This window comes from Mirounga leonina, unplaced genomic scaffold, assembly GCF_011800145.1.
Source record: "Mirounga leonina isolate KUSES-001 unplaced genomic scaffold, KU_Mleo_1.0 Mir_151, whole genome shotgun sequence".
Classification (NCBI taxonomy): domain Eukaryota; kingdom Metazoa; phylum Chordata; class Mammalia; order Carnivora; family Phocidae; genus Mirounga; species Mirounga leonina.
In genome coordinates this window covers 69,624,831-69,652,020 of record NW_023270377.1, presented here as the reverse complement: position 1 = coordinate 69,652,020, position 27,190 = coordinate 69,624,831, and the positions used below count along the sequence as shown (strand labels likewise).

The following is a 27,190-nucleotide window of genomic DNA, read 5'->3' as shown; positions in this document are numbered from 1 at the left end:
CAAGGACTCAATTTCCTGCACTAAGTGCCTCTCGTAAAGCACATCAGTGTGGCAAAGAGAGGAGCTCTCTCTCCCCCGGGAATGCTGAACCAGAGCCTCCTACGGGAAACAGCCAAACGAGGTCACCGGAGGCTCACGTCATCAAGGCACGGATAAGATCAGCCTGAAATCCTTACCCATGTGCTTGCTTAATATGGCTGGGACCGGTTTTACTCTGTTCTCTTGCTGGTCCGGGACAAGTAGCACCGCAAAGGGGAGCGGTAGGAGAGGGAGGAGCGGGGTCTGGCCCTCTGGCCTCTTGGAACAGACCAAAAGTGGACTTTGGCCCGCATGAAACGGGGTCAGCTGAAGGTTGATGTCTCTGGTTCCTATACACAGATCTAAATAACCAAAGGAGGAGGAGGTAGAAAGGTTTTTCCAATTCTTCTCAAGGAAATGTATTCTGAGTACACAGTGAATCTGAAATAATTTTCAACTCACTTTCAAGCCAAACTGCCTGAGCTGAAGAAAGCGATCAGAAATGAAATGCATGAAATTCTGATATACATTTAACCCACTTAAAAGAAACTGACAGGAAAAATAAAATTTCAGATGTTTTTTATTCAAAGGTTTTCAAAAGAAATAAAACAGAAAAAGCTAACAATCTGATCAAATGTACAGTTCAAAAATGTCTTTTGGCGTTTAACAACAAGTCCTAGGAAGGAGAACTACAGAGTTATCTTGAACCGGACAAATAAGTTACCACTGGCAAGTCTGTGGCACTAGTAAAACAAAAATAAAAAATTAACTCTCTTGATCATATAGATATCTCTATGAAAATCTTTTTTTTTTCAATCTGTACAAAAGGTCTTTCTTCATAAATTAATTTTTTTTATAATTTAATGGCTGTCTACTATGTGATGTTTAACTGATTTTTTTTTATTTTTTTTTTTATTTTATGTACAGAGGTTATGTTTCCCAAATCTTACCCAGACGAGTATGGCACTTAGTTCAGACATATCTAGCAGCAGGTTTCCCCTCCCCTCTAACCGAGCTATCAAATTTCTGTCTTAACTAATGCAAAAATATCAAGTAGTGAGAGACCCAGGTTTATAAATGTACTAGGTACAAGGAGGGTGCTGCGTTCGGTCTGGACTTTCACAAAGCAGTAATATTCCAGGGAGCATAGAACCAATAATACCACAACTTTAAAAAAGGAAACAAAAACAAAAACAAAACACATTTCTCTTAGGACTATGTAATTTTCACTAGAATCTACACTTCTCAGAGCAGCAAGGACTTTTGAAACTATGAAATGTCACTGACATCTATAATCAAATACAAGCATAAAATTTAAGAACTAAAAAATACTCGAAAGAAATAACTGCTTAGCCCTAGCTCCTGAGCTAGGAGGATTTGGTCTGTGGAAACAGGGAGGGCCAGCAACCTGTCCCAGCACAAAAGAAAACAGACTCTGAGGTAGATAACTGATCACGCACAGTTGACCAGACAAGTACACAGTTTTGGAAGACAACTTAATTTACCATTGCTTTTCAAACGTATGCAATTGTCTTAATAAAAGAGCTTTAATAACAGTGAATTATCTTCTATGTACTAAAGTAGAAATAACTGTGTATTTATGAAATCAGGAATTTCATAGTTTCAAAATTGGTTTCTCTTTACACTTAACACTTGTAGTGATGACGTAAAGTGTGGCACTGCTTGGATCCAAATCTTCCTTCATGCTTTTTTGTTTGTTGGTGTGTGTCCATACATCAATTAAAATTATAAAACCTAAATGCAAAGGTACAAAAAAGGCACATTCTCCTAACCGCAAACTGGTCCGGCAAAAATAAAGAGCACAGAAGATACAATGCTGAGAGAAGTTGGAGCTACTGGTTACTGGCTCTTCGGTCTTTGGTGAAGTTACCTTTAAAAGTGCCAAGTAATTTTGATTTCTCAAATTTATGTAATAGCGAGAGCTAGTAGCCAATCATTTTGCTTCTATTCCTACCTCAGCTTATGTTTGAAGATAAAATCCTTATACTTTTAGCTTTTGCCATTTAGTTGCAATAGCAACGTTTTTTCGGTTTGCCAGATCTCAGGCGTAATTCTCAGTCTAAAGCACTATCATTGTATAAAGGAAGGACAAAACATTCGGTGACTCCCCGCCCCCGCCCCCCACCCCCAGCCCCAACGCTACCTACACTAAATCTAGAACATCGAGTTAGTTTTTTTTTTTTTCCTGAAAAAAGGCAAAAAAGACTTTACATTGCATCATACAGCAGATATCCTAAATCAGTCAAACTATTGGAGGAAACTGTTGGCGTACAGCCTTACAAACAAGTTACCCTAGTAAAAGTTCCCCAGTCAGAAAATGTGTTTCACACAAAACATTTTTCCCTTCTTGCATTTCACTACCTTACACATTATGTGAAAAATCATTAAAAACACCTACTACATATTTAAAAAAGCCAAAATTTCAGCAACTTTTATTGACTACCTTTTAAAAGCCCTATGCTGCTGTTTTACAAGGCATAACAGACCAGCTCACTTGGTCAAAGCATTCTACATCATTAGTTTGAACTAACTTGTACTGAAACAGCTACAGCATCAAAGGAGTTAAGGCAAATTGGAATTCATAGAAAAGGAGAAGACGTTTCACACTACGCTGAAAGAAAAATGGAAAAGCTAAGAAGAGAGACGTGGAGGGCAACACTGAATACAGCGACACTCACACTCTACAGCACGGAACACCAGGGGGGAAGTTGGACTACTTCAACGTCAGAGCCCATTACATACAGCGGAAGAAAACGCAAATTAAACACAAAATGGACAAAAACCACAAAAATCCGGTCATGCACTTGGATAAGTCTTCATGGTCTTTGTGCATACCCAGAAAATTGAAGTTTTCTTTTTCTTTTCTTTTTTCTTACTTTTTTTTCTTTTTTCTTTTTTTTTTTTTTTTTTTGCATCATAACATTTGATAAAAATCTTTTGTTTTGTTTTTGTTTTTTGTTTTTTTTTTTACTAAAATAAACCTGTTCGGGGGAACAGCTACTAGATGAATTTAAGGGTTTTATGCACCTTATAGAACTTATAGCAAAAATAGTTTTAGTTGATTTCATTATAAATAACGTTTTCAAGAACCTGTGCAAAACTGTCAATAATTTCCTAAAGCACAATTGATCAGAAAAATCCATGATTGTTCAGCCTTCACACCCTTCTTCATGTAAGAACGCCCTTCTGTACATCTGGAAGAGAAAAACAAAAGATAAATGCTTTTGTGCAGTTGGTATAACACACCACACTATTTTGTAGCCTCTTTCTCATTTCAGTGGTATGCATGTTTGACAAAGGCAAGAGGGTGCTCATCACTGGTGGGAGACCAATAAAGTAGTTAGAACTGAGGGTAGTTTCTATGCCTTGACTCCACCTTGGGACCTGCAGCCTACTTTTACCAGAGCAACCAGAGCTCTGGATCGAAGGATACTGACATTAAATTCATAGTCAAGATATTGCTAACTCTTGTAATACCAGAAGAAGCAAAATCTTATGCTGTATTTCCTTCAGCTTGTGAGCATGAAAGTATTATAAATTTGGATACATGTATTGTAGGACAAATTTGATACCTGGTGTCCTGATCTGTTACAGATTTTTAGGGTGGGAGGGGTAAGGAGGATGAGAAAGTAACTATACATGTGACCTCAACAAGGCACTGTTCTTTTTGGATTATCTGCAAATCCACAAGATACTGATTTTAACATTTCAGTAACACTGGATTCTTTGGCCACGATTAAGGTGGTGTGACCAAATCTGAGCTATTCTAAGTACCATTATGATAAAAGAATCATAGACTTTCCTTGAACTGAGCCCTACGGTTACAAAGATGTTTCCCTCATACCTCACAGTTACTTATTAGGTTGAAAGGTATATGGTGAATGGTCATTAGACGTCTCGACGGCCACCTGCTGCTGACCACTCGCTTCCTACAACAAAGCAGAGCAGATGAGACGTGAGCGATGAAATCCCAACTCTGCTCCTCCCATCTGAGTTTCACATCTTAAAATACAAGTGCTCCTTAAAAGTGATTTTCTTAATACTATGTAGGGTTTTCAAGGTTAATGATTTCCCTAAGGAGTTAAGATATCTTACAGACCCAAAGAACCTCCCACCCCAACTTTTAGGAGTTGTCTCTTTATGTCAAGCTACAATTTATCAAACAAATATCTGATCCCTTGGAGCCAGATGTGACTTGGAATTCAGTATGTTCGGATTTTAGAATCTGAAAAATGGTAGGCATATGCCTTTTATCACAGAATATACCCAGTGGGGCCTAGAGCTACACCTCATCACCAAACACATGAGCAGGTCTACACTGAAAGATATAAATATGCACAGTAAGTGGGCTAAGATTTTGTCTTACATCAGTTCCAGTTGCGTTTTGCCACAGGTCAGGTTTTTGCTAAAGCAGTTACAAAGAGAATTTTTATTTTCAGATTTTACTGTGTGTTTCAGAACTGCAGATAAGGGATTGTGGGTTCTGGTAACTGTGATTGTCAGTAAGTACACAAATTTAAATCAATCAGCAGAAAACAAAACACAAGAATGCCCCCAAATAATCCAACCACAGTCCTGGGGCTGTTTCTGCACTTGGAACCTATGGGATCTGCCTAGTGGACAGGATTGACTGGGATGATGAATTTCCTTGGAATTTAAAAAAAAAATTTTTATTTAAATTCAATTTAGTTAACATGTTGTGTATTATTAGTTTTAGGGGTAGAATTTAGTGATTCATCAGTTGCATATAGCACCCAGTGCTCATTATATAGAGTGCCCTCCTTAATGTCCATCACCCAATTATCCTATCCCCCATCTACCTCCCCTCCAACAACCCTCAGTTTGTTTCCCATAGTTAAGAGTCTCTTATGGTTTGTCTCCCACTCTGTTTTTTCCCTCCCTTCCCCTATGTTCATCTGTTTTGTCTCCTAAATTCCACATACAAGTAAAATCATATGGGATCTCTATCTCTCTGCTTTCTGTCCAATCTTAACTCAAGTGTCAGTCTTCTTCCATTATCATCATATCTGCATCTTAAATAACAAGAACTAAGAGTTGTTTAGCTATCCGAACAGCCTCTATAAAAAAAGGTATGGTCTGTTCTTCATCCCTGTTCACAATTCTGAAACATCAGTGTTTTCAACTATTTTAATTACAACTGATTTCTTCTTGCAGTTATTATTATTAACATAATCTTTGGTACTCAGGACTGCAAACTCCAGCTTTATCCTAATTTGCGTGTAAGTATCCCTTTGCAGGAGACAAGATAGATTCTTGAAGGGTATGAAATATGCTACAAGCTTGGAAGATAGTTCTGGGAGTTTTGGGGGTGTGGCTTGGATACTGCTCAACTAATCTGTATGCAGAGAATTATATTTCAGAGTCGAAAATAACCCTAGCTCTATATGCTCTCTAAACTCAATTCTTTATGCAAACATTTGACTTCTAATTGATTTTTCTTTGAGCCCTATCTAATTCACCCATTTCTGAAACTACTCATTGCCGGAGTGGCCATAGGATGGGCTGCACCAACCTCAACGGGAACCGTCGTGGTCTGCACATGTGTATACTGCGGCAAATAAGCTCCTTGCATAGCTGATGTCGCAGGCATGTACTGAAAAGAAGAATATGGTCAGGATGGGAAATGATAAGCCATGTAAAAATTCTGAGTGCTTGGGGAGTTTTGAGATGGGATGTCAAGTATTTGGAAATCTCAAAGGAGAAATGTAAACAAGCTATCTCAAAGTTTAATTAATAAGTATGTCATATGGAAAGCGGAGTGACTGTTTCTCCTTTTTGAATTTGGCAAACGAAAACTTCCCACCTTTCTTTGGATTTCCCAACAAACACACACATGCGTGAAGATCGCTATGGCTTCTCATTCTCAACACTCAGTATCACTGATGTGCTATTTTAGGAGATCTCATCTCAAAGGACCTCATTATTTTCCAGCAGCCCCCTGAACTAGTGTCTAGAATTATTTCCGTAGGTGGAGACCTACGGAGTAAATGACTTGTTGGATCTTCATCAGGTGACGGCAGAACAGGAAATGCACCCTTGTTTTCCTGATGAGGACAGTTTTCCCCTTCCAAAGGCAGCAGGGCTTCCCTGTTGATCTCAAGGACCTGACTGAGCCATCACAAGGGGCTGCTGCTGGGGTTTTGAATGGCAGAGAGGAAAACATACTCCCCTTTGTTCTTTTCAGCCACCATCGATATGGTCTGAATTAAAAGCCTTCGGCCACCATACCATATCAGCCCTGGAAGTTCCTCTGGTCTAGACTCAACCTCAATCCCCAGTGGAATCCCCTGGACTCTGGAGAAGTCAGTCAATCCTAAGACTGTGATACGGTGCCCCCCACATTCCATAAAAGAAGTGAAGGGAGGAAAAATTCCCTGCCTTTACCACCATGTATCACCTTCTTCTTTTGCTTCCCGACACCAGGTCTGCAGTGTGAACGAATGGCACTAGCTACTAGGGCTACGTGTGGTCATGTGTGGTTGCTAGATTCTGGTAAAGGAGAGCCACCCAGAGGACAGATACTTAGTTCATCAATTAATCACGTGGAAGGCAATGTGGGGGGTGAGAGGGGCTCGGACATAATCGCTGAACATCACAGAGCCTGTAATTGATAGGGAAGACACAGGCTGCATTAATTCACTCTTCTGTTGGCTGAGATACAGGATATTAATTTGCCACCTACTGTTCCGGTGCTGCCTAGTGACAGATGACTCATCTGCTGGGCCAGAGGGCTGATCATAGACGCCGGCTGTAGTGACATGGTGTGCTCCATCGACGGAGTTAACACGGCCCCCTGGGGAGTCGGGAGACAAGCAGAGTGTAAGAGAAACTCAAGGAGGGAGTTAAGAGTCTGTCATTCCTTTTGCAAAGGAAAACGCCTTAGTTTATGGAGAAATGTGAAACCAAAAATAACCTCCTCTCAAACTTGCTTATGGTATCATAAACAACTTCCTAAAAGCCTTCTGGATAATGCTTCCTAAAACTTTTTTAAGAGCATTCATTTCACCGAAATCACTGCATTAAACATCCTGCCCTTCCTTTCACTCAAGTGTAAAAAGCAAGCTAGTCCAGCAGGAGGAGCTATAGTCGGAAATGCGAACTGTTTTCAGCTGGCTGGGGTTACAAAAATGCTTTCTTAGTTTAAAAAAAAAAAAAATGACAGTTGATGTTTGATGCAGCCACAAAACAATAGGCCATATTGAATATTTATAAATACAGTGTCTTGTTTAGAAGTGTTCTGTACAGATAATCATTTGATTCAAGATCAGGCTGTTAGGATCAAGATCACATTCTCCATTCACTGTTTCTCAGAACTTTTCAGCTATAGTTTGGTGCCAAGGGAGAGAAGGAAATTCAGACATGATTAATAATCCGATTTCAGATTCTTTGATTTCATCTGAAAAAAATTCTGGTCATTAAAAATAAAATTAAATATAATTAAACAAAATGGGGTGGGGGAGTGGACAAAAAAAAAAAAAAAAAAAATCACCCACAACCTAACCTCTCCCTAATATATGGCTGTTACCACTTGGCATGTTTGTAGAGTTGCAACCAGGGTACATAAACAATTTCGTATCCTGGGTTTTTGCTTTGAACTTAACATTCTATTATAAATATTTACCTCACTTAGTGCATAGCCATCATTATTATCATTTTTAATGACTGCATAATGGTACATTGATTGCCTAAACTGAAATTTAATTTCTGGATTTTTGCATTTTCTCTAATTTATCCTATATAATATTCTTATGGATTATATCCTTCCTCTCACTTTTGCAATCACCCAATTACCCGAGAGTGCAATTATTCTGACACATCCTATCAATATTAATGCTATGTTTCTGTTATTTTTGCAACTGATCTATCCCTTCCAAACACTGTTGTTTATTGCTAATCAGAACACAACTGAGGTCAGAGACTGGTGTGCAGGCACTTTAATTCTGGTTGCAGGCCGTCTAAACTGGGTGGGGGAAGGGACCAAGTCCTCGGATAGGAACCTTCTGCACACACTACCACTGTCTCCTCAAAGATGTTAAACTGGGGGCGCCTGGGTGGCTCAGATGGTTAAGCATCTGCCTTCGGCTCAGGTCATGATCCCAGGGTCCTGGGATCGAGTCCCACATCGGGCTCCCTGCTCCTTGGGAGCCTGCTTCTCCCTCTGCCTCTCTCTCTCTCATGAATAAATAAATAAAATCTTAAAAAAAAAAAAAAGATGTTAAACTGGGATATGTGCTGGCTTTGTTTCTAAAAGTTGCCAAAAAAAAAGACAGAGATGCGTGTCAGAAACTGTTTGTTGTTAATGCAGTTCATAGAAAATTTGTTCTTTTTAAATTTTTAGTGTGCATCATCAAAAAGTGTATGGTAACACGGAAATGATTCAGAAGCCCAGAATATGCTGAAGGAATTTCCTGCTTCTTTTTTTCATTCATCTGTAGGAACTACTGTCCAAGACTGTGCGTATAGAGAAAAATATGTGCGAATGTTTACAGAGACACACACATACGTCATCCGAGAGCTCGTCTCTTGTGTTGTCAACTAAACATGTTTTATCTGTTGCTTCAAAGTCATCTCAGCAACTTCCTGTTTAGAACTTGTCCCTAGAGTACGGTTTCATACATATGGTCTCACAGTACATGGTGTCCTCTTTAGGAGCTGTCCTGAGAGAAATTCCTCTCTCATCTTGAGGCCAACAAGGGTGTGCTTCTCCCAAGCAAGTGACCTGTTTTTCTCTTATAAGTACCGTGAACTGTTTCTGCTTATCAGAATTCCCATTTTGCCTTAGTTACTAGAAAGCTCAGGGCCAAATCTGTGGCCTTCTCGTGCCAATCATGCAGGTCATTGTGTTGGGCACTGTTTTTGTGATTTTGTTCTCCACCTTTATTTCTCAACTTTTAAAATGCATGCTTTAAAATTTAACAAACTGGATTTTATGTATCTTTGAAAAACACATTAAATATACTATTAATGCAAAGTGTAACTGAATTAAAAAGTATAATATGTACATAAGTACAACAAATGCTCAAGTCACCAAAGAAATCACATCTACCAAAGAAAGTGTTACTGCTTTAGTATTTATAATTTCCACAGAGAGGTTAAGTAAACTGATAAAAATCTCTAGCTTCCCTTTGAACACTTTATATTTGCATTAAACGGAATACAATTAAAAAATGTGAGCTGTTTCATACCAACTACTGTTAAAAATATAGCAATTTAAAAGCTTTAAAATTTAAAACTTCAATTGAGTGGCCTTCTACAGAATTGAAGAAGAAAATGGTACCCTGCTTCAAATATGATATATTTTAAGTTCTTACCATTGCAAATTTGATTTAATGTCAACTACCAATTTAAGACAAGGGTGGGAGGAAGTTTTATAATGAACTTGTACATTCTCATATTCCATCTTTAAATTTCCCAAATCCCATACCATCTTTGGCAAAAGGTTTTAACCCAGAGAATGGTCTTCCAAATGTATACGCAGCCTAGTTGCAAACCACAAAGCCATTAAGTTGAAAAACTTACGGGGTGCTGTAGGATATACGGTTGAGGTTGCATCCAAGAAGGACTTTGCACCTGGAAAAGGGAGGATTTTGAAAGAAACATTGATTTCCATTGGAATGCTACCTCTTTCTCTAGAGCTCTTTTAATCATGTTAAAATCTACAGAAGGAAAATAAGGAAGCAATACTATCAGTGATCAAAAAGATTAAGGCAGTTAGAGTTCTTGGCAAACTGGTCACTCTGAATAGGATGAAATGATTATTTAAAACCAAGTTCCACTTGCCCATTCAAGAAGTATTTACTGAGTACCAGGCATCCAAGAGAAAAAGGCAAGTAAGACATGGGCCCCACCCTCAAGATATTTACTAAGAATGGAGATAAACAAGTAAACAACTCAAACAGTGGAAAGTGTGATAATTGAGGTATGAACTAGGCACTTGAGGAATACAGATGAATGAGAATTCCAGCACATCTTATTACAAACTAATCCTTAAAGTATGTGCTTATTTAGAAAGAATAGCGAAATTCAACCCCTCTTTGATACCAGGATATTAGGTTTCAGAAATCTTGTCTGGCGGTCAACAATTTCTAGTTAGTGTGGAAAATAAAAATCTGAAAATCAGATTTAGAAAATGAAAAACCTTCTTAACTAGACCTTGACATGTACAGTCAAAAGGGAACCTGCACAGAAGACCCTCCACCATTGAGGAATAAGACACGAGAGTCAGGTTCCAAGGCAGGAAAGCAAGCCTGTGCAGCCTGCCACTCCAGAGAAAAAATATCAGTCCATTTCTTGATGCCCAGAGCTCTCCTGAGACTACATTAATTTTTAAAAAATAAGTTTCAGTCTCTAACTCTTTAACCACAAAACCCTCCTGTATCTTATCCCCTACGGTTAACTTCAGAGGTTCTATAGAAAGGATATGGGGAAAAGTCATGGGGGAAGAATGCATTGTGATTTACCTTGATAGCAGAGCCCCGATACTTGTTTTCTCTGGTTTCCTTTGCCACCTAAGGCAGACCAAAGTTAAGTGCTTCTGCCTTGTTAACATTTCAGTTATCTGGACTGCAGCCTTTCCCCATTGGGGTACTGGTGGTTTCTCGCAGATGCCAATTTCTCAAATCCAATTGTATGAGCATATGGTGCTTTAGGGGAGAAAGGCCCACTCCAACATGAGCGCAAGGCCTTCACTGAATCAATCATGGGGAGGAGAGCAGCTCCCTGGAGACCCCAACTGGGGCCAGATGCTCTCATTTTTTGTATGCTTTCAGTGGTCTTAATAATCTAATAGCTTATTGCATTATGGGGTTAGGGAGCTAGAACACCTAATCCAATTCTTTTTCTTAAGCAGCAAATCAGCTGCTGTCAATTTCTATTCCTCAATTTTCCCTAACTATAAAATGGGAATAATAATCTATGTTCTCTGAATTCTTTACCATTGGTTATCTACCCTCCTTTGGGTCATGGATCCCTTTGAAAACCTGATGAAAGCAATAGAACTTACCCCCCCCCCCCCCCAGCTAACTGCATACACACAAGCAACATTTTGCAAACAATGTAAGAGACTCTCAGACTACTTAAAGCTCATCTGCTGACCTTTCCGTGGCCCTGAATTTATGGGGTTAAGAACCTCAGTCACAGTGAGTGTCAGGCAAATGGGATGATTCCACATGTATCTTAGGGACATACAGAATGCCAGGAGAAGAAACGAGGGCTTTGAAATGAAATGTTGTTTCCAGTCAGGTATAGCAAATCTACTGTGAATACTGGCCTCTGAATTTTTCTTATGCCATGTAACAATTCTGTGGCCAAAATGCTCATTGCCTGCCAGTGAAGAGGGGAAAGAGAGGTGGTGGGGAGATGCACTGACAGCCCAAGAGCCACAGCGGCCCACATCCTAATTAATCTGCACAACCATCCGCCTGAGAATAAGCTTACGTGTCCCTCTTTCCAGTAATCTACATAAATGGCAGATGTTTCCAAGGTCAGAGAGTTAAAAAAGACTACCTTTCATTAGGGAATTGTTAATTAGGGAAAATGCACCAGGGAAAATAGAGAAATTTTAAGCCCCAAATAATGAGAGAGGCATTAAATGAGTGAATACTGTGGCCGGCAGATTGAAGCACCAGCCAAGTAACATAAAAGCCTAGGGAGATAAAAGAAAAGAAAAGAAGGGACAACTCAGGGGAAGACAGCGAAAAGACCTGAAAGCGGAGGGAGCTGTGAACACTCCTGCACAACTTCAGCTTTCGTGCGTTTAACCACGAAGCTACCTTATGACTTATTATTCGAAGCTACTTTTAAGTTTTCGGACAGCACCGCCTTCATGATCTTGCTTATGTTGACCAATTCCTTATTTTAAAAAAGTATAATGAATATACTCTCATCAGCCCGCTAGTCCTGCATATCCTGATGATCATGATCACAGCTAACATTTATTGACTGCTAATGATAAGCCAGGAATGGTGCTGAGAGCTCTTTACATAAATAGTCTCATTTAGTTTTTAAAACAAGCCTATGAGAAAGAAACTATTATTATCCCCATTTTAAAGATGAGGAAACTGAGGCTTACAGAAGTAGAATAACAGTTATTAGACATTGCAGTCCCCTAACCCCAGAAATCAGGGCTACAACATCTAATTCAATCGTTTTAAAAACAAGAATACACAAGAGTTTAGTTTAGTCACACAGGATCTCAACAGTCAACAAAAGAGAACTCTATTCCCACATGTCTGTGATTGAACTCTGTTATTATGCTTCTGTGTGGGCCAAGGCAATAGCCCTGTTAGAGGTACTCAGACATAGGAGGAGAGATGTGTATGCGCACATACTGTACACCATTGGGTTCATGGAGAATGGGAGCTAACCCTGCAATAAAACCAAATCCATCTTATAACAAGGTGCTTAAGGAGATCTTGGTTCTAAGTTGGGAATTTATTTGAACATAAAGCCTCCTCAAAATTACCTGTTTAAACAGGGAGTCGCCTCCTTTTTTTTTTTGGCCTTAAATCTCACTGCATTGCTCATTTAATGTTACCTGAGAGAGACACGTCTTTATTTATTAGCACGTTTACTTGCTCTTTTCTTAGTTCCTGCTGATGAATAAACAACGGCAACGGTGCATACTTCTTCTGTATTTTACCTAATGTCACTTCTTTTTAAGTTTCAACTTCTGGGACATGTGATGTCCAACAGCAGAGTCCGCTGTGGAGGAAGCATTTGGGTTCATCCCGGTTCTAGAATGCTACGATTTCAAGGACTGACAACTGATAACCGTTTTCCCTTGTTTTGTGTTCTCCTATACATAAAAGCAAATCACTCTGTCAAATAAAAAGCAGCTTCTTCTAAAGTGGGTATCCAAGCTGCATAATATTTGCCTTAGGTTTCATTATAAATGTTCAAAATTTTAAGACACATAAAAACGTAGCAGCAATTCACGGCCGACAAGTTGTCACACTCTTGAATCCTAAAGATACAAACCTGGTAGGCAGATACAGGAGATGCAATATAGGGTGTAAGAGAAGTTTGAGTGATCATTCGGTTTGTAGCAATACTGTATGGTGAAGGATAAAATCTAGAACAAACACAAAAGCCTTTATTAAGTCATCCTTTAAAAAAAGAGTAATTCCCAGGACAAATGTCTGATATTTTCCACCTTCACATTTTCCCTCAAGCCATCATGCATTTATCTTAATGACATACCCGTTCTGTATAGCAGCTGTGGTTGGGTCATAAGTAAGTGTCATTCCAGCCTATGGGAAAGCAAAAGAAATAGAATCACTTACCCGCAAGGGCACGGTTTAAAAATTCCATTTCTTAGAGTCATGGCAACACAAAATAGAGATAGTTTAGTAGCATTTGATAAAATTAGAAGTTTCCTTTAGACAAACACAAACTCAATATAAGAATTAAGCTCTACGTCTGCACTGTTCCATTTGGTAGTCATTAGCTACGTGTAGGTATTTAAAATTAAAGGAAAAATGGAGTCCCTCCAGCACACTGGCTATATCTCAAGTGCTCAAGGAACCACATGCAGCTCGTGCTTATCATTGGACAGTGCAGACTCTAGAACATTTCTACTGGATGGCACTTCCCTAGACATACTTGAACCAGTATGTTCAGTATGATTCTTTTTTTTTTTTTTTTTAAGAACCTCATTCAAAAGAATTAGGCGAAAAACTCAACAGCAAATATGCTATTTGTCTTAATGTTACTTAGGATAATTTCTGAGTAATTATAAATGTAAGCCTCTAAGAAACCATGACATTAAAAAAAATACAAAACAGTTGTGCATTTCTTATAGCAATTTAAAATGCTCTTTTACTTTACATGCAGCTAACTGGTAAACCTAGCTCTACCCACCACCTATGTGTCCATCTGGAGGGTCATCGCTCTCTTAGCACCATATCCATTGGGAAGAGTTTTAAAGTGACATTATCTGGATTATAAGGTCCTATTTCAGAAGCCTGGCAGCCAGGATGTGGCATGGGTAACTATTCACGTAGTCTTTCAGCATCATACACCCACACAGAAGTCTCAAGAAGGGACTTACAAGTCTCACCTCTCCTTCTCTATGCCACGGTCTTCCATTAGGGATGTATTTGTTTGGGTTCTGCCTCTTCTTCTGTCCTCCGTCCGCAAACTTACACAATAAAGGTTCTGTAGGAGCTGAATAAATGGGGACAAATAACAAAAAGCAGAGTTATATGTGTATGTAGGACAAAATGTAACTGAATCTCTTTTTCAGTAGGAGCTGTGGCAGTGTTTAAGGGAACGGAGAGAACACTTCAAAGCAAAGTTTACTCAGACCCTTACAGGATTATCCACTGGTGAAGACGACAGTACAGAAAATACATTAGTATCGCTTCTCGGCCTTTTGGCTAAGATCAAGTGCAGAAAATACATTAGTTAGTATTTTCAAACAGGAGTGTAATGAACACATTTCAAGAGCTATTCTGAGGAACCAAAGGAATCTTTTGATTCACTTTTGTACTTCCTTTTCTTAAAGATTTTTTTTTTTTTTTCCGAGAGAAAGAGAGCACGAGCGCGAGCAGGACCGCGGGGATCACGATCTCAGCCGAAGGCAGATGCTTAACTGACGGAACCACCCAGGCGCCCCTCACTTTTGTACTTCTTTATGTGCAGACACACTTGTTTTTAATTCTACTGATAAATCTCCAAATATAAGTAAGATTGTGTCACCCTTCCCTCCTCCAACTTAAAAATGCTCCCTTAGCTTCCCATCATCATTCTTCAGGGAGGTCTTTCTTACCCCAGGAGAAGACAAATTCCCCTTTATACAGCTCACACTGTATCTAAAGATTTTTTTTTTTTAATTTTTATTTGTATTTTTATCCATAGCCATGAGAACAACTTGGAGGTGTGGTGATTTGTTTGGTGTCTGTCTCCCCTCTGGCGTGTAAGCTCCACGGGGGCAGTGACATTCACTTTGTTTGTCACTGTATCCCCAGTGCCAACGTGCCCGGCATGTTGTAGGTGCTCATTGCATCTTGGTTGAATCAATGAATGAATACAAATAGGCCCCATTTGTTTATCTGTGGAGTACAGCCTTGAAGACAGCTGTTGTAAGGAAGACAAAACACTTGCCCACGCTATTTAAAGTTTTTTCTGTTGCCCTTAATCATCCGTCTTGGGGTTGCTTTACTATATATCCACACCATAAAATGATCTGAAGAACAACTCAAGGAACTTACACAGAAAAGCAAAAGATGCAGAGACTCTCACATAGGGATACATACTCATTAGTTAAAAAGACAAAAAGGCGGGGGATGGGGGGCGAGGGGGAGGAGGTGACGGCACGGTAGTCCACCCATGACTTTTCATTTTCTTTGCTTTTTCATAATGGAAATAGCAGTATATTCCTGAAGGTGGTGCATATTTCTGTGTGTTTCCAGTTAATGTAATAAAGGCAATCACACCTTCCTGTCTGGTTCTCACATTCTGTCCTTTGTCTACTGTATTAACTGTGATTACTACTTTCAAATTCTGTTTCAAAGTTAAATAACCAGGAAGAGAAAAATATTACTTGTGGAAAATTTACTCCTTTCTCCTTTGCCTCTGATTATCCTAATTCAGCTCTTATTTTATTTCACTATTACACACCCACTAATGACAGGGTAGAAGCAACAGTGCCTCCCAACACTTCTCTGCCAAAAAACAAAACACAACAAAAAACCCAACTGTAATTCCTTCTCGGCGAGCCGTCTAGGCTGTTGTTTGGAACGCCTTCCTCCTCTCCCTGGTGCGAACCAGGCCAGAGGGACAGGCTGGAATGTGAGCTCACTTCTGAAAGGCAGCTTGCACTATGGGAACCGAAAGGAGAGCAAAAATGTCAGGTGTCTGGTGAGAATACCAGGGAGTCTTGGCCCAACCTCTGTTCACCTTCTGACTCCCACCACCCCCAGCCCTCAGGTCGTCCTGAACAGGGAACTTCCATTTAAGGCAAATGGGCACGAAGGAAGATAAGACTGGGGCCAAATCCTAGACTGAAGATGAATTACTCTGTCTTTTCAAAAAAAGATACCGACTTTTGGAAATTCCTGCATCCACCAACCATCTCCAAAGGTAAAGTAAATGGATGCAATGAAGCAAGAGGGCTTTCTAACCAGTGATGATGCTTTTAATTCTACAACTGGGCCCTCTGGGAACAGGTGGAAATGAGGGCCAGGAGAACACAACTTTCAGGTAGAGGGGAGGAATAAAGGGCAAACCCGCCTGAGAAGTAAGAGTGTCCTTCTACCAGGCCTGAGGATGTCTCACCTTGATATCTAAGGACAGAGAACTCAGAGAGAAGCAAGATCTCACTCTTCACAGATCTAAAAGGCCTATGGTATCAAATATTTTCTCCAGTGACATTTTTTATAATTTTTACTCCCCGTAATCTTGTAGGGCAAGAGAACATAGTAAATTCTGCAGTGCTAGCACTCTGTGGGACTTCATTTTGAGAAGACAGTTTTATCTAGAGGCATTATAAAGACCAGCTTGTAGACTGAAATTTAACATTTTTCAAAAAAGAGTTTATTTGGCACAATGAGTAGCGCAAATGGACCATTTTCCTCCATTAGCATCATTTCTTCCAGAGAAAGAAGGCAACCAGGTTGGACACATTCTGTAAGTTCACTACAGGCTGCAGAAGCAGGGAGTTGTGAAGGAAAGCATTTAGGCAGCAATCCCTGGGAGTATTGCAGCTCCACATTCGCTCAAAGGCCACGTGTCCCTATCTGTGTAAGTGCTGCCAAGACATCACCATTTTTCCTTTTTTTAAAAAAGATTTTATCTTTATTTAACTGAGAGAGAGCATGAGAGAGAGAGCTCACGAGCAGAGGGGAGAGAGGGAGAGGAAGAAGCAGACTCTCCACTGAGCCGGGAGCTCGATGCAGGACTCCATCTCAGGACCCTGACATGAGCTGAAGGCAGATGCTCAACTGACTGCGCCACCCAGCTACCTGACATTATCATTTTTCTAGACTATGCTCTGTCAAAAAAAAAAAGAAGGCAATCTCATGAAACAATAAAGCCTGCTAAAAACATATAATGAGGTAAACGTTGATGAGGTAAATATCAAGTGAGCAATGACATGTTTGCAAATATATTATTCAAAATAAAACAAATGGAACAGGATGTAGTTGAGTATTTTAAAAACGAATTAGACATGATTTTGTGCTGTCATTAAGATACTTTTCTCCCTCGAAAAGCAAAAAGGTAAGTAGTTAAAACAATTTGATATTGGCAGGTATCCCATATCTTAGGAAAACAAATTTCTTTTTTTAAAGAATTATCACCAGGGGCACCTGGGTGATGCAGTAGGTTAGGCGTCTGATTTGGTTTTGGCTCAGGTTGTGGTCTCAGGGTACTGGGATTGAATCCCGAGTTGGGATCGGCACGCAGCAGGGAGTCTGCTTGGGATTCTCTCTCCCTATGCCCCTCCCAATCATACTCTTTCTCTTTCTAAAGTAAATAAATAAATCTTAAAAAAAATAAAAAAGGAATTATAACCAACTGAAATGAGAAATTAAAAAAAAAAAGATTTTTATTTTATTTATTAGACAGAAAGAGAGAGAGCACAAGCAGGGAGAGTGGCAGAGGGAGAGGGAAAAGCAGGCTCCCTGCCAAGAAAGGAGCCCAACATGGGACTTGATCCCAGGACCCTGGGATCATGACCTGAGTTAAAGGCAGACGCTTAACCGACTGAGCCACCCAGGCGTTTGGAAATGAGATGTTTTTAACATAGTTGTTGGCTCCTTGTTTTAGGGAAATGGGAGTGCCCGGTATTCCATGTGAGGCAAAATAAAATTCTAATAGCTTCTTTTCTCTGTTAAAATTCTCTTTGGTCTATTTAGCAGCTGAAACTTTTATTGAGTACCTACTATGCACAAGGTGGAGAGTTAAGAGCTAGGGATACAACTGTGGATAAAATAGGGTCTTATTTCATAGGAGCTTTTGCGATCTAATCAGGAAGGAGAGTATACGACATCTCACGAAAACCCATTTAGCTGTTTATGGGACAGAGCACTGTTTTGAGAGATGCCTGTTGTTAATAAAAATGCCACCCAAAAGTGAAATACTTCTGCTACTGAAAGAGCTGTATTTCTTTTACAGTATACCTGGTATTTCATGTTCCTGGATTACATTATGAGGAAAACTTTATCCCTATAAGTTCTTGGTATCTGATTCACTACATGAATTGTACCATGTGTTCCAGGAAAACAACTATGTGAAGATTTCTTTGATATTTATGTTACCATTAAGCTGAGCAAGTGTTAGAGGATTTCAGTTAGATTTCTGAATTGAGAGGCGCCTGGGTGGCTTCAGTCGGTTAAGCGTCTGCCTTCGGCTCATGGGATCGAGCCCCACGTTGGGCTCCCTGCTCAGCGGGGACCCTGCTTCTCCCGCTCCCCCTCCCTGCTCGTGCTCTCTCTTGCTCTCCCTCTCTCTCAAATGAATAAACAGAACCTTAAAAAAAAAACAAAAACAAAACAAATACACCCAGATCTGTGTCATGGCTCACTTATTTTTAAGTATGTGGGAGACTGTTACAAAATGAGTGTTGCTTATTTGATTAGCATATCCCATGGCTTATATCAAACCAGACCAAAAGTCTCCAGAGTTTATGTTTTGAAGCCTAATACACAGATTCCAGGTTGAAGATTGGGAGATGCATGGGATGTCATTTTGTTCTACACATCAGATCCTTCAGGTGGCCTCCTTGGCTGTTCTTTTTAGGAGGGAGATACTAAGGAGGACTGACATGCAGAAACAGAAGCACCATGAATACTAGTAATATGACTATGATCAATAGGTAAATTTGGGCGTATTAACTTCAAAAAATTAATATACAACAGTCAACCCTTATCTTCTATATGGTCAATTTTCTAAATTAGCAATTCTTTACCTTATTGTGCAAAACAGTAATTGCTAAGAGTCCTAACAAATGATTCATGACTCAAGATATATTCCTGTATTAAAGTGATATAAAAATTATACCAAACTACTCATAATCAATTGATTTTGTCAAATATGCAGAGTATTCTCAGCTGAATTGCCCCTTACTTAATCACCATCTTTTGGGTTTGTAAAGGGTATGCCTCAAATGTCTTGTGAGATCTCTCAAATCAAATTCTCATTACCCAAGATAGAAAAGTTACTTTCTTGTTCATCAGAAGCAACAGGAACGTTGGTTAAAAAGCTTAACTACTATAGTATAACCTTCAGCAGACAATGCCACAAATGCAAACACTGATCTGAAATTTTCTGGCACCTCCTGAGAGCCATCTAAATTAATGGCATTGTAGGATTCTCCAACATGCCCGCAATAGGGCTTTGTGAGTGGGATGATCTTTTACAAATGCCTGGTTTTGTGGCATTAACAATCCCTTGTAAGGGACTATGAGCTTATATGGGTGATGCCCATGCTGATTCACTTCACATCTCTACCATAAAGTTTGCTTACCTATCTTCTGAAGCTCAAACTCTATAATTATTTAGGCTCAAATGTCTTCCCCCTTGATACCCACACTAAAAGTCACTTCTAGAATGCCTGCTTTGACTAAACACTATAGCTCATAATTTGACCTCCTGGAAGGCTTCCTCACCATCTAATCAAATGGCTCAGAGGACTAGAGTTCTCTGTAGTTTGTAACCGAATGGACCTTTTCCTCACTGTGTTCTAACAGCTGGAGAAATTGCTACTTCCAAACTCCCATTTTTCTAGTTAAGCAGTATTTCTCCTAATCAACATTCTGTAAAACGTGAACTGCCCTCGATAGAAGCTTTTCCATCAGTTGTGGAAAACCAGCCCACTCAGCAACTGTAATTAGCTTTCTTTCTGATAATGTTGCCTACTTTCAAAATTCCTCAACTAGCAACATGCAAGGAGCTATCTGGGGCTCTTCAACGATTTCAATGTAGGGATCCAATACATTTTATCCATTTTTTGTGTGCACGACATCACTTCCTTTTTAGCCTCCTCTTTGTTTCTAGCCAAATCCTGTCCTGTCCAAGCACCAGCTACAGCTCCAGCTTCTCTCCACAGATGTATGTGCTCTCCTCCTTTCCTGATCCTTATAGAGCAGTTCCATCTCTCACTCAGCTTTCCCTACCAGTAAAATCATGATTTAAATCAGGTTAAATAAAAAACAAAAATATAATCCTTCCCCATCACTCCAACTTAAATATTTTAATGTTCTGTATTTGCTGCTTTTCTCAGTTTTTATTTTTCATATTTACAACGATAGGTCTTTTTCTCCTACCCTTTACATTGTGGACTTTCCCTATCTGGTTATAGAATCTTTTTCTTTTTTTTTTTAAAGTGTTACATAAGGTTCTGTTTGGGATTATGTATAGTTTCTTTGTTATTATAACGAACACTGTATGAACATCTGTGTGTATATCTTACTTATCTCTTTAATCCCAGTGCCAACTGCTAAATTGGTGGTCAGACTGTATGGTAATTAGAACACTGGCTCTGGACTAGTCTCCCTGGTTTGAAATTTCGCTTTGCCCTTTATTCCTTTGTGACGAATATTCCAGGCGAATTATTCAATGTCTGAGGTTTCATATCTGTGGGATGGGGAAAGTAACTATACTTATTTCAGAGGGTTGTCACAATTCACAAAGTATTTAGAACGGGTGAATGCACATTAGCTATTGTTTCTATACTGGGACAGCAGGAGGAACTCAAATTTTTGATTTATGGTTCTTCCTCTTTGAATTATTAAGATAAATTCTCAGGAGAGGGACTTTTGGTTTATAAAAGTTATAAACATTTTTAGAGACTGGCCTGTTTTTCACGGAATTTTATTTTGTGAGATTTTTAACAAGCTGGCTAGGGTTGCCGCCTTGGCTTCACACACAATGAAGAAATGTTCAAGTTGTAGTTAAGGATGAAGGTGCTGGCAAATGCCTTTGAGAAAACTGTTTCCTGGTACTCTGACGTCTCCCACCCAAGGTCCTCATGCTTTAATAAAATTTTACTCTGCCATTTATTGTTCCTCCCTGGCAGAACCCGAGGTGAAAAGGTGTCGAACCGATGCGAGGAACATGCTGTGGGCTGGCTGTGATCGGCGGGGACAACAATTGTTCAAAGGCAGGCGCAGCACAGGGCTGGCCCGGCACGCCGAGCATCTTAGGCGGAAACGCTGGCCCATTTCCAGTTGTGATTCCCTTGTTACTTTTGAAAAACCAGATTTACCCTCCATGCTAGAGACTGAGTTTGAGTTTGAGATCTGCAAGACAGCCCTCTCCCCACTGGCCACCCTCGAGCGTTCGAGCACTTTTGCTCTCACGGCAGCGACTGCTCCTAAGATGCATGCAGCCCCTGGAGCCTCCGTGTGCACATGACGCACGTTCAGATTCTGCTCTTTGTACACACTGGGTAAGGGAGCCAGGAACACACTGCAATCCCAAAGGTGGGATCACATTGTCTTAAATGTACCAGGAGCATCACACATGGCTTCAAGCGTTTCTTTTATCCTAGAGCTTAAGACAAACATTCAAAACCAAAATGGACAATAAACACCCTTGAAAGATTTTCCGCCTTTCTGCTAGAGTCAGTTTCTCCTCTAAACATTACCTTTTCTGCCTCCTGGCATAGGACAGTGCCCTAATGATATCACCTATGGACACAGAGTTACAAAATGTGGGCAAGAGCAGTTTTCAAGCCTTGCTGGGCACATATACCCAGTCTGAAAAGTCAGAGTAACACAGAAACCAGATGTCAAACAAGCTGAGGCCTTTGGCCAGAGGTGGCTAGCAGTTACGCACTTCATTGGAGGGCCTCCATGACGGAGGAAGCTTTGGGCTGTGGCAGATGGTACCAGTGCAGTACCAAGAATCTAACGACTCACAGATCTGCTGACTAGACACATCTTCTTTTAAAAAGTTCTCTGCCCTTAGCACATAGGAACTTACTCAGACTCCATTAATGTCACAGAGAAGTTCAGAAAGATGGGTAATCACACTGTCTCCTCTAACATGAACACACATGTGGACTTTGTCTACGGGTGTGTGGGTGTGTGTGTGTGGGGGGGGGGTGTGGGTGTGGGTGTGTGTGCGTGCGTGCGCGTACATGCCTGGCCCCTGCCCACCCCCCCAACAGGGAAAAACAGCAGGCACAGGGCAAGCAGCTCTAGCACAGTTCTGGCTAACATGCCGATGTGCATTAATTAGTCTTCCCAGAGACTGTTCTCTCTTTCAGGCAGGTATAGGAAGGGCATTTTCTTAGAAAAAACCATGAATCATGACCATGAGTGACAGTGTTTTTGCCTTGGACATGTCTCCTAATTTGGACATCTGTTCTAACTAACTAGAACTTCCCATCCCTTGTTACTGACATTCACTGTGTGGGAAACCACCACCCCACTATTTCTCCATAACAGAATTTTTATCAAGCAGATATTAAGTTGTTTTAAACCTCTATGGAATTCACCTAGATTGTCTTACAAAGTAGTCGTTGGTTCTTTTACCCTGAATGGGGACCTTCCAAGCAGATCTGATTTACTGCAAACCAGCTCACACTCAAAAGCAAGATAAAATCCAAGATAAATCCAAAGAAAGGACAATGCTTCCACATTTTCAGGGGGAAAAAATGAGAGATTATATGGGAAAAGATAAGAAGGAATGGTCTCATGAGTAATTTTTTTCCCAACATAAACCATTATGTATATTTAAGGAAGATCCTGCTAGAAGACAAAGCCTCTTTGAAAACACGGTAACATCAGACACAAAAGCACAAGATTTTTAAAAAGCAATTTCAGAGAAGAGATTGCACGAAAAACTGTGATGTGGATTTTCAGAGAGCTTTTACAAACATGTACGACATTATGTACCATTCCCCAGGACAGGGTGGGGTGTGTCCGGCAGGGGAGGACCAAGCCACTTTGCTCTGGTATGAAAAGAGCATGTTGGCAGGAAGGCAGGTGGTCCATGAGAAGTGACAACTCCTGCTTAGCCGTTTGGAGACTTTCTAAAGACTGTTACAAGTGAAGATGAGTTCACTGTTCAGTTTGTTAATTTTCATAAAGTATCTTTTGGGGAGTTGTATCTAACGTGGGTTTCTCTTCTGTTCTTGGTGCCAATGTCACAGGCAAATTGCCAGTCATGCAAGAATCTGAGCGCCCTGCCGGAAACCGTCCTGGATGATTCTGCTTCTGCCAGCTAAACAACGCGCATCATTGACGAAACCATTCTCTGACTATATTTATGAAATGTTATGTCTGCTTAGCAATGAACCTACATCATTTAAGGTGAAGGCTCATTCAATTTACCCTGGCCTGCAGTATTTTTGTTTTTCATCTGGTTCTACTGAAAATAATATATACATTTCAAGAGGAAACCTATGGTGTGGGGTCGCCCTTCAGGTAATTTGAGAGAGCAGCATCTAATCAGCAGACTGGGAGTTAAAGAAAATTCTCGTATTAGGTGTACAAAAAAAGGGGGGGAATCCAGATAAGTTGAAGACCGTTTCAAATTCTGCTGTGGTTCCCAAATCCACTTGGGACTTATTTTGGGGGAAAGCTGAGTTCCCTGGAACAGCGTGCTTCTGAGGCCCGCATTATACACTTCAAACCCCTGCCGAAAGGCAGTTCAAACTTGCTTATATGCAAAGAAGTATCCAGAAAAACGCTCAAAATAGCCATGATTATTTTGACGAGCCCTACATGAAAAATGCTCTTGGAAACCACTTGGTAACCTCTGTTGGTTCTAGGGCGAGGCACGAGCTTTCTGCACCCAGCACAAAATTAAAAATAAAACACAGCTTCTGCTGCCAAAGAACTTGCAGTCTAGCTGGGGACTAACACATCGACGAAATCATGAAATGTTAGAAAACGGCATAAAATTAAGTTCTGATTCAGAACAAAGAGAATGGCCTGACTGCATACCCCCAAGCAGAGACTCTCTTGAGGCAGAAGGAATCTGGTTTCCTACAGTCAACACCTGGCACGACGTGGAAGAAACTGTTCTCTCCTAGTTGCAAAGGTACGGAGAATCCTACAATCCTTTACATGGGGTTTGGAAATCAAGGTCTTTTTTCCCTTGAACAGGTATGACCAACAGTCTTTACACGTACTTCAAAGCAAACAGTTAAATGATACAACCATGAAGTCCTTTGGAGAAAAAAGGAACCTGTTCGACCTCGATCTGTGACACCCTGAGATCTACTTCATTCAGGAAACGGGTAGATCTTATCGCATTTGCGACTGATACAACATCAAAACGACTGCGTGCGGGGATGTTTCTCGTGCTCGAACTTTCCTTGCTGTACATAAAAATGAGCTGAGAAAGTCAGGCATCACTGGCGGGTGGCCTCAGCAGCCCTTCTGAGGGACTAATACTGCGGGGTCCTGACACGGATGACATGGGGAAGTGAGGAGAACACCAGGAGTCAGCTGTGCACACGTGTTAACCGCAGAAGCCCCCACCGGGTAGGTCTGACAGAAAGTTCCCACGTATTACGTTTCTCTCGTCTTTACTTGGTTGGAGGGTAAAAACATCGCTTTCTATTTTCCTTCAACTCAAGTGTTGTTGATGGGAAAACGAAACCAACTCAAAAACCGAAAAGGAAGCTCTTGCACAAGGCTGGGTTCCTTGGAAGAGCGTACTCCCCGGTCTTTGATGATCTAGACTCGTGCCTGCAGGCGGTTCAAGCTCACACGCAGCCCTGCAAATCGTGCGCGCTCAGGTTGTAGCAGTCCAAGGTAGAAGGGTAGACTGTGGTATCGGATGTACTTACTAATAGGTTCTTCTATGCTGTGAGACTCAACTGGGTATAGAGAATGCAAGTAAATCTCTAACCACAACCACCAGCCATCCAGTTAAGGATGAAACTCTGGAACTACCGCAGAATAGATAGTGAACATGAGTTACCCATGCACAGGCTGGCATGTGGGGGAAAACGGAAATGTCTTCTGGTCTGTGGTCAGCCACCAGCACGCTAGGTGTGAGCACGTAGCGTTGTCCTGGGGATAGTGCAGTGAAGTTTATACGAAACCCACAAACATTTATCGCTGCTTAGTACGGTGGGTGCACTGTGCTGGGATGAAAACAGCAACATGAGAAAACAGTTTCTGCCTTCAAGGAGCTCCCAGTTTAGTAAAGCGACACGTGTGAACATGTTCAGGGCTGGGATACAGGCGTGTGTCCTCAGGGTGCTGTGCACACAGACCAACTGGACCAGAGGGGGCTCTGCCAGGGGGGAGGCGAGCCTGGAACTGAGTCTTGGAGGGCGAGGACTGGAGAGCCGGGTTAAAGGGAACTGAAGGGCACTAGGTTGGAAATAATAGGAGAGGAACGGAGCGGCATGGTGTGCTTGGAATATATTCATAGCTCAGTCCTGGAGGAGGACACACAGTAAGGCAGAGAACGGAGGGAGACAGGACTGAAGAAGTAGGCAAGAGCTCGATCACCTCTGGCCTTCAGTGTCATTCTAGGAGCCTGGGTTTTTTCCGCTATGGGAGGAAGGGGACTTTTGGCAGGAAGGTGATACAGAGGCCTACATTTTATCAAACTCTCTGGCCGCAGTCAGGGAGGGTATCTGGAGGGGAAAGGGTAGCGATCAGGCAGGCAATTACAAGCCTGCCGTAATGGCTTCGGTGAGAGATTCGGGGTTAAGCTAGGCTGTGGTAGGAGGGATGGAGGGGAGATGGTAGATTCTAGAAATTATCAAGAGGAAAAATATAAGGACTTGAATGGCTTTGTATGTGAGAGATGATGGATGGAGGGGAAGGGGCAGCCCAGGGTGATTCAGCCCTGACTTGAGTGCCTGGCTGGATACTGGTCCCACTAACTGAGAAAAGGACAACTGGAAGATGAGCAGGATTAGATGGGAAGGGGGGCTAGTTTCGCTTTGAAGACGATGGTTGTGTGGTGACTGAGACCAGGCAGCCTGAAGCTCAGGGCAAAGCCAGGGCGGGAGAGGACTGTCTCCGAGTTGTATGAATGTACATACTAGCTGAAACCTTGAGAATGCATGACATCTATTAGAACTGTGAGCCAGAAGTAGGATTCAGGGAAACAGCAACAATTAAGGAGTAGGTGGAAGAAACAAGCCCACAGATGAGAAGAAATTAACGCAGGACGGAAAGAAAATAGAGAGGTGAAGCAGAAGTCAAAGGAGGACGTGTTTCAGAGACGGGTAAGGGACCAGCAGTATCAAGTACAGCAGACAGCATCAGAAAGAGGGGGAAGCCTCCGAACTGGATAATCAGGAGGTTAAGTGTTAGCTGAATTGCCCCCCCACCCGGCACCCTTCCCCAAAAGAGCCGGAGTCCTAACCCTCAGTAACTCATAATGACAGAAGAGGACCTTATTTACAAATAGCGTCTTTAAAGTTAAAAAGAGGTCATTAGCATGGGCCCTGATTGAATGACTGGTGTCCTTATAAAAAAAAGGGGAAATGTGGACATGGAGATGGACATGCAAAGAGGGAAGATGGAATGAAGAAACACAGGGAGAGGATGCTCACCTACAAGCCAAGGACAGAGGGAGGCCTGCAACAGATTCTCCCTCCATCCTGGCCAACACCTTAATCTTGGACTTTGAGTGTCCAGAACCAAGACAACATATTTCTATCATCTAAGCCACCCAGTTTGGGGTACTTTGTTATGACCGCCCAGCAGACTAATACGGACAGTTTACCATGTGAGACACAAGGAGGAGAAGTCAGGTTGGGGAGGGCTGAGGTGTGAATGGAAGACAGAAATGGGGACTACGCTTTTCAAAGGTTTATGTGAGAAGGGGCTACAGAGGAACACGGTGCTTTAGTTTTAGTTTCAAGATCACAGAAACCTGAATGATCTCAAACACAAATGGATAGATTTCTTCTGGTAAATTATTTGAAATTTAAAATGTGTTGGCATAAAGTAGTTCATAGTTTTGTTCACTGTATTCTGTGATTTTAAAAATGTCTATTGTAGGGCGCCTGGGTGGCTCAGATGGTTAAGCGTCTGCCTTCGGCTCAGGTCATGATCCCAGGGTCCTGGGACTGAGTCCCGCATCGGGCTCCCTGCTCCTTGGGAGCCTGCTTCTCCCTCTGCCTCTCTCTGTCTCTCATGAATAAATAAATAAATAAATAAATAAATAAATAAATAAATAAATAAATAAATAAATAAATAAA

The 27,190-nt window shown here is 41.1% G+C and overlaps 1 protein-coding gene across 8 annotated transcripts in view; it reads right to left on the bottom strand.

Annotated features, from left to right (window-relative positions):
• Positions 1-580: 580 nt before the first annotated feature.
• The window catches only part of RBMS1 (RNA binding motif single stranded interacting protein 1), a 209,462-nt gene continuing 182,852 nt past the window's right edge, over positions 581-27,190 (bottom strand). For 5 of the 8 annotated variants that reach the window (XM_035007916.1, XM_035007917.1, XM_035007924.1 and 2 more), the window contains exons 7-15: positions 14,111-14,226; positions 13,261-13,310; positions 13,039-13,132; positions 10,521-10,568; positions 9,580-9,630; positions 6,743-6,853; positions 5,573-5,653; positions 3,884-3,968; positions 581-3,233 (exon numbers count right to left, since the gene is read on the bottom strand). In XM_035007916.1, coding sequence (XP_034863807.1) covers positions 3,891-3,968; positions 5,573-5,653; positions 6,743-6,853; positions 9,580-9,630; positions 10,521-10,568; positions 13,039-13,132; positions 13,261-13,310; positions 14,111-14,226 — 629 coding nt within the window. In that variant the 3' untranslated portion in view covers positions 581-3,233; positions 3,884-3,890. The remainder of the gene's footprint in view (positions 3,234-3,883; positions 3,969-5,572; positions 5,654-6,742; positions 6,854-9,579; positions 9,631-10,520; positions 10,569-13,038; positions 13,133-13,260; positions 13,311-14,110; positions 14,227-27,190) is intronic. The other 3 variants (XM_035007920.1, XM_035007922.1, XM_035007923.1) reach the window with 3 other exon arrangements.